The 7,049-nt window shown below is 35.9% G+C and overlaps 1 protein-coding gene across 1 annotated transcript in view; it reads left to right on the top strand.

The window, feature by feature from the left end:
- Positions 1-7,049, top strand: part of LOC106880555 (uncharacterized) — a 17,628-nt gene that overhangs the window by 8,433 nt on the left and 2,146 nt on the right. The window contains exons 5-8 of the mRNA XM_052975946.1: positions 1,026-1,112; positions 3,737-3,879; positions 5,358-5,404; positions 6,634-6,861. Coding sequence (XP_052831906.1) covers positions 1,026-1,112; positions 3,737-3,879; positions 5,358-5,404; positions 6,634-6,861 — 505 coding nt within the window. The remainder of the gene's footprint in view (positions 1-1,025; positions 1,113-3,736; positions 3,880-5,357; positions 5,405-6,633; positions 6,862-7,049) is intronic.

The raw sequence follows: 7,049 nt of genomic DNA, 5'->3' as shown, positions 1-7,049 counted from the left end.
TCCACTGCTCTAAGGACCACTTCTGTAGGTTTTTACTCCACTCGAAATGCTTTGCAACGTTTGTTTAATTGCTTTTTTCTGATGATATCTGAAAAGAAACAGCAATTTTAGCAAAACATATCAAGCAACACTAACAATAAATCAAACAACATAAAAATAAACAAGTTTTTGATGGTTTTATAGATATTTCAAAATTATGATGCTATGATACTAAGTGTTTCGATTATTTTGTCCAACCTCTGTATATATATATATATATATATATATATATATATATATATAGAGAGAGAGAGAGAGAGAGAGAGAAATATACTATGATAAAATTTATTTTACCATTGGATATTCATATTTAACAATTGTTTTGCAACTTAATAATCATATATAAATGATTTATTTTACATTTTATAATAAATGATAAATTATTTACATGTCTGTATTACTATGTATATACATCAATGTGTGTGTATGTGTATCTTATATATATGTGTGTGTATATATATATATATATATATATATATATATACACACACACACATATATATACATACATATATAAATAATTATTACAAATTAAAAGGGTAAAGGATTATTAATTTATTAATTTATTAATAAATCAACAATTAATAATTTTTACCAAGCCCTTCGGTATGTAAGCACCATTATTGATGGAGAACTTATTTAAAAGTTCAAATATATTTATAAACATAATTAAGGGATCAGCAAATATTTGCTTCACCACATACCGAAGTTCAGAAATAGCAGCTAAAAAAGCTGAGACTCCAACAGATAGCATTACTTGTAACTCACAAAGGCAAAAACAAGAAGAAAGAACAAATGGTTAGTTTTCATTGTTTTTTCTTCTTGTTTTTGCCTTTGTGAGTTACAAGTAATGCTATCTGTTGGAGTCTCAGCTTTTTTAGCTGCTATTTCTGAACTTCGGTATGTGGTGAAGTAAATATTTGTTGATCCCTTAATTATGTTTATACATACATATATATGTATATATGTATGTATGTATGTTACAGCTATGAGACAATATGAACTGGAGAGAAACCCTCAAGATATTCCGAAAGATACTGTCACAGACCTCAAGCAACCATCAATAAACAAAGGTAAAAGCTTCTTTAAAAATGTTTTACTCTACTGAGTAAATCTGGTATATGCATTTGATGCAGTATTAAATTGAAATAGCTATCTATGTATCATACTTAATGTATACACACAATCAGTGAGCCAGTTACTGTGGTATTTCTCTTGAGATAAGATCTCTTACCAATGAGCTGTGTTAAATGCACAATAAATATCAAAAGGAGATGAAAATTTGAATCAGTAATGCAAAAAAGCCAAAAGGTATTTGCTGTTATTTGCTAGTCTCTGCTACAATGAATTTTTGTCTCCCTTTGATATTTATTGTGTTTTTAACACAGCTCATCTGTAAGAGATGTTATTTCAAGACCAATACTGCAGTAACTGTTCTATCAATAGTGTATCTATCTATACCTATATTATAGCACAGTTTGTGTGTGTGTTGCATCTATAGAAATCCACACCTTGCAAGATAGCAATCTGGGAGTCGCACCAATGGATTCCTCATGGTCGAAAATGCCCAGAATCGGCCATTTATTTTTGTTTTGGTGTCTTCCTAACATGTGAATTTTTGCATTAAAAATTATTTTAAACCATCAATTCTAACAATTTTCAAATTGCAGCCATTTGCAAACATGAGTTAAGTCCCCTTCTAGCTATGGTGTAAACAGATAGAGAGAGATTTTTTCAATATGCACTGGGGTTGATATAATCTACTTAATCCGTTTGCCCCTTGTGGGCAGTAAAGAAATAAGAAACGTTAGCATATCGGGCAAAATGCTTGGCAGCATTCCATTAGTCTGCATGTTCTGAGTTCAATTTCTGCTGAGATTAACTTTGCCTTTCATCATCTTTGATGAGATTAACTTTGCCCTCCCCCAAAATTGCTGGCCTTGTAACAAAACTTGAAATCAATATTTAGATATGTTAAAACAGTGAGCTGGCAGAATGCTTACCAGAATTTCATCTATTTGCACATTCTAAGTTCAAATTCCGCTGAGGTCGAGTTTTGCCTTTCATCCTTTCAGGGTCGATAAAATAAGTACCAGTCTAGTGCTTGGGTTGATGCAGTTGGGTTAATAGCATTTCATACATCTTTACATTCTGAGTTCAAATTCTGCTGTGGTCAAATTTGTCTTTCATCCTTTTGAGGTCGAGAAAATAGGTACCAGTCAAGCACAGGGGTAGATGTAATTGACTATCCCCCTCCCCTATTAGAAAGGACATCCAGCCATAAAAACTCTGCTAAAACAGACACAGTAGCCTGGGGTAGTCTTCTACCTGACCAGTTCCTGTCAACCGCCCTACTCATATATATATATACATGCATACATACATGTACACACACACACACACACATGTATATACATATACAAATACATACATACATATATATATATATATATATATATATATATATATATATGTGCAGACAGTTTACCCTCAGAATTGAACCGACAGCTTGGTGAAATGGAAGTGAAACATGATAAGTTACTTTCCGAGTTAAATAAACTACAAATTCAAATCCATGATTTTGGGAAGAAGACACAAACTGAAGGTAAGGAACTTGTTCTTTAACTCTGTTTCAATGAAATTCATTAGTCTTTCTTCATGTTTGAAATTCTAGCTTTCTTTCCAAAGATGTGACAGTAAAATGTCTCATTAGTTTTTAGCCACTGTTTAGCTCTGGCCTCATTTTATGAAGTGATTTATAGATAAATCTTTCTTTAGATTGTTGGAGAGGAACCCAGCTGATTCAGTGATCTGGTAGCTAATCATAGCTACTTGGTAGAACTGAAGGGCAGTCAAAGATAAAGATTTTCTTCTCTTCAGCAAAAGGCTTGATTTTAACACACACATATATATAGTATTAATAAAATACAGGAAACATATTTGGTATCTTATGATTTATAAATCATACACATGTTTCTCTAAATTAACTGCCAGGATTACATAATTGTTTGTTGAAATGTTATATAATCTTATTAATTTACCTCTTCGGTGTTCAGCAAAAAATACAGTTAATGGTGTTCAGTGCTCAATATAACTTCCTTTAAGGTAGCATGCTGGGAGAATCATTAGCATGTGGGGGAAAATGCTTAGTGAAATTTTGTCTGTCTTTATGTTCTGAGTTATTTTATCAACACCAAGAAGATAAAAAGCAAAGTCGACCTCAGTGGAATTTGAACTCAGAACATAATGCCAGATGAAATTCCACTAGACCAGTACACTACCTTAGATTATCCAAATATATTATGTAAGTTCATTTGGTCATGTAAAACACCACCACTACCACCACCACCACCACCACCATCATCATCATCATTGAAATAGGGAGCCAGCAGAGACATTAGCACAGTGGGGAAAGTGCTTTGTGGTATTTCATCCATCTTTGTTTGCAGTTCAAATTCTACTGAGGTTGACTTTGCCTTTCATTTTTTAAGGGTTGATAAATTAAGTACCAGTGAAACACTGGGGTCAATGTAGTCAACTAGTTCCCTTCCACCAAAATTTCAAGCCTTGTGCCTTTAGTAGAAAGAATTATTATTATTATTATTATGTTTATTTTTATTATCATTATAATATATTCATTTCTCTTTTCTAACCCCTCTCACCAAAAATCTACTACAACAATAAAAAATTTGCAAAGATGATATTGAAACACTGGAAAAAGATCATCGGAAAAATCTGTTGCTTCTTCACCAAAAGATTGAAATTATTCAACAACAGAAAGAACTAGAAAGGCATCAACGTGACTTGGATAAGATTGTATCTGGGAGTCGATGGAATCAGGTGAGGAAAATAACACCTTGATGATATTAATGTTGGACTACGATATGTTCATTATATTTCTCCCACCAACTGGGATAGAATGGAGATAAGCAATTAAGGGGTTTACAGTGGGGTCACCCAGTCTGCTAGAAAAAGTCAGTGACTAGCATCAGTAGAATCAAAGAATCTTAGAGTCAACCTATCAAAAACCAAAGTCTTAATAAGTAGGAAGGCAGACAAATCACAAATCCCTTCAGGTAGATGGCCCTGCTCGATCTGTAGAAAAGGTGTAGGTAGAAACTCCATAAGATGTACCCAGTGTAAGCTATGGACACATAAGAAGTGTAGCAATATCAAAGGAAGGCTAACTGGGAAGATAGTTTTTGTGTGTGGCAAATGCTCAGGAGCAATAAACACTGAAAATGTGCAGAAAACAGCTTCCTTCACATTCAGAGAGAAAACTACAAGTAGTTGATAGCTTCCATTACCTAGGTGACCAAGTTAGTAGCGGGGGTGGATGCTCTGAAAGTGTAGCTGCTAGAATAAGAATAGCCTGGGCAAAGTTCAGAGAGCTCCTACCTCTGCTGGTGACAAAAGGCCTCTCGCTCAGAGTAAAGATTAATTTAGACAATTTTAAAACAGTAAGTATATGTATACAACCTGGGGTGGTCTCAGGTGGGTTAAATAGAAGTAATTATAGAGGTACTAAATTGGTGGACCTGGTCATGAAAGTTGCAAAGAGTTATAGTCTAATTAATTAGGAAAAGAAACAGACTAGATGAGACACAGTTTGATTTTGTGCCAAGGAGAAGTGCTCCTGATGCTTTTACTGTATTTAGCTAAGTTGTAAACCATTATACCTGGTATTTGTTGTTATTTCACATTGCTCCAGTTAACTCAGCTGAAGAAATGAGTTGTGACATCACTGGTGCCAAGCTGTATCAGCCTTTGCCTTTCCCTTGGATAATATTGGTGGTTTGGAGAGGGGAGGCTGGTATGCATGGGCTACTGCGGGTCTTCCATAAGCAACCTTGCCTGGACTTATGCCTTAGAAGGGAACTTTCTAGGTGCAATCCCATGGTCATTCATGACTGAAGGGGGTCTTTACCCTTCTACTTTTCACAGAGTAATGTGAATGCTTGGGGGTTCATCCTACATTGTCCATGATTTTATTGTTCTTTTTTTAAAAATTTACTGGGTTGAAGAATAATAATGTTGTGTTCCTAAATCAGAGTCAACTTTGATAGCAATATCATTAAAAGCTACGATGTGTGTGTGTGTGTGTATTGATGTGTGTGTGTGTGTGTGTGTGTGTGTGTGTGTTGATGTGTGTGCATATGTGTAGGTGTGTGTCAAGGTGTTGATGTGTATGTGTGTGTGTTTTATCAATATCAACACCAGCGTGTCCATTAGCATCATTACCACCACCATCACATTCAAAACTGTCTCAACTAGTGATGTGACAACAATAATGATTTATTGTGTTTTCTAATAAATAGATAGTCGTGAAGTCAAGCAAAGAAAGCATGTACAGTCAGTCAAGCAGGTATGTTACTCCTATTATGGTTTCTTTATATGCCCATAGAACTCTGTGTGTGTGTGTGTGTGAGACGACCGTTGTTATCGTTAGGCCTAACTCATCGTAAAGTAAATACCACCATGACTGATATCCAAACTACAGTGGAAAAGGCTAGCCACTGGATTTGGTTAAAAAGAGTTGATCTAGCAAGCGGGGCCCCATATCAGTGAGGGGCGGTGGGAGTGGTGTGCATTGATGCCGTCAAGAGGTAAGCCCTGAAACTTTGCTGGCTTCTGGTATGTGGAGCTTTCAACTGGTAGCACGTGTATGTGTAAGTTGTTTGTATGGTGTGCATAGGCAAGAACAACCTTGCCTAGACTTGTGCCTCGGAAGGTAACTTTCTAGGTGCAATCTTATGTACTGTTTTGTTGTGTGGACCCCTCAAAATCTTATATATTTGGTGATTATCACGTACTGAAGATGGGTAACTGCCCAGAAACCCAGGTCCATGCGTATCACGTAAGGCTAGAGATGGGAGCAATAACCTCTCCTTGCAAATACTAATGGGACACAGACAGTGTGTTGTTAGCCAGCTGGAGGAGATGTCTTCCTGGAGCTAATAACAACAGTAACATCGTCCTCTATGGGGCTGCCACATTTAGTTGGCAAATATATTTTGTCCCACCCATTCTAGCATGGAAAGCGGACGTTAAATGACGATGATGACGACGATGATGATAATTGTTAAAGAGGACAACAAGCATTAAGGCAAGGCAAACATCTCAAGTTGTATACAATATTATTATTGGATAAAATTATAATAAAGTTTGCTTTTGTTACATTTATCCAAACCCCAAAAAAACCTTCTCAACACATGGCTATGATGCTCCCTCACTAACCCTGCTCATGATCAAAGACGCACATATTGTCAGCCACTATGAGATATGCTCAAGTACTTAAGGTCAAGCAATTGACAAGAAAATCTGTGGTATTGAGTAGAATATTTGTTATAACGATATTTCTACTTCAGTGACTCAGCACTAAATCTCTCTAAAATGTAATGGAAAAACAGGTAAGTTTCAAAACATTGTCCAGGTCATAAAAACCAAAGTTTGAAGGTAGTTATAGTCATTTCATTTGATTTCTAGATAGAAACAAATAGGAAATAACACTTTCTGACCCAAGACAACAACAAAAAATAAAGAATAGAAATTTTGTTACACTGTGTAATTTTTGTCTTCATCAAAATTCTTCAGGGATGGTCTCTATATTCAATACAACTTCATTGATGGCCTGCCAGAAGAGGCTACCATTTGTCGGCTGCTCTTACATTGGTTTAATGGCACCAGTTCAGTAGCTGCAGAGGAAGACCTTACCATGTCCCCAACAGTGGTCTGTGATTATCGCAACAAATGGCAAGACTGGCAGAACAACGTCAAATATCAAGGATTTGCAACGTTTGTGAACAAGCAGATAGTGCCAAGGTATTATTCCTATATATTGTGGAGGCGCAATGGCCCAGTGGTTAGGGCAGCAGACTCGTGGTCATAGGATCACGGTTTTGATTCCCAGACCGGGCATTGTGAGTGTTTATTGGACACAAGGACATAAACATACCAACACCAGTTATCAAGTGGTGGTGGTAGTGGACAAACACACACACACACACACA

Source organism: Octopus bimaculoides, chromosome 23, assembly GCF_001194135.2.
Source record: "Octopus bimaculoides isolate UCB-OBI-ISO-001 chromosome 23, ASM119413v2, whole genome shotgun sequence".
Taxonomy (NCBI): Eukaryota; Metazoa; Mollusca; class Cephalopoda; order Octopoda; family Octopodidae; genus Octopus; species Octopus bimaculoides.
This window is presented reverse-complemented; position numbering and strand designations above follow the sequence as displayed.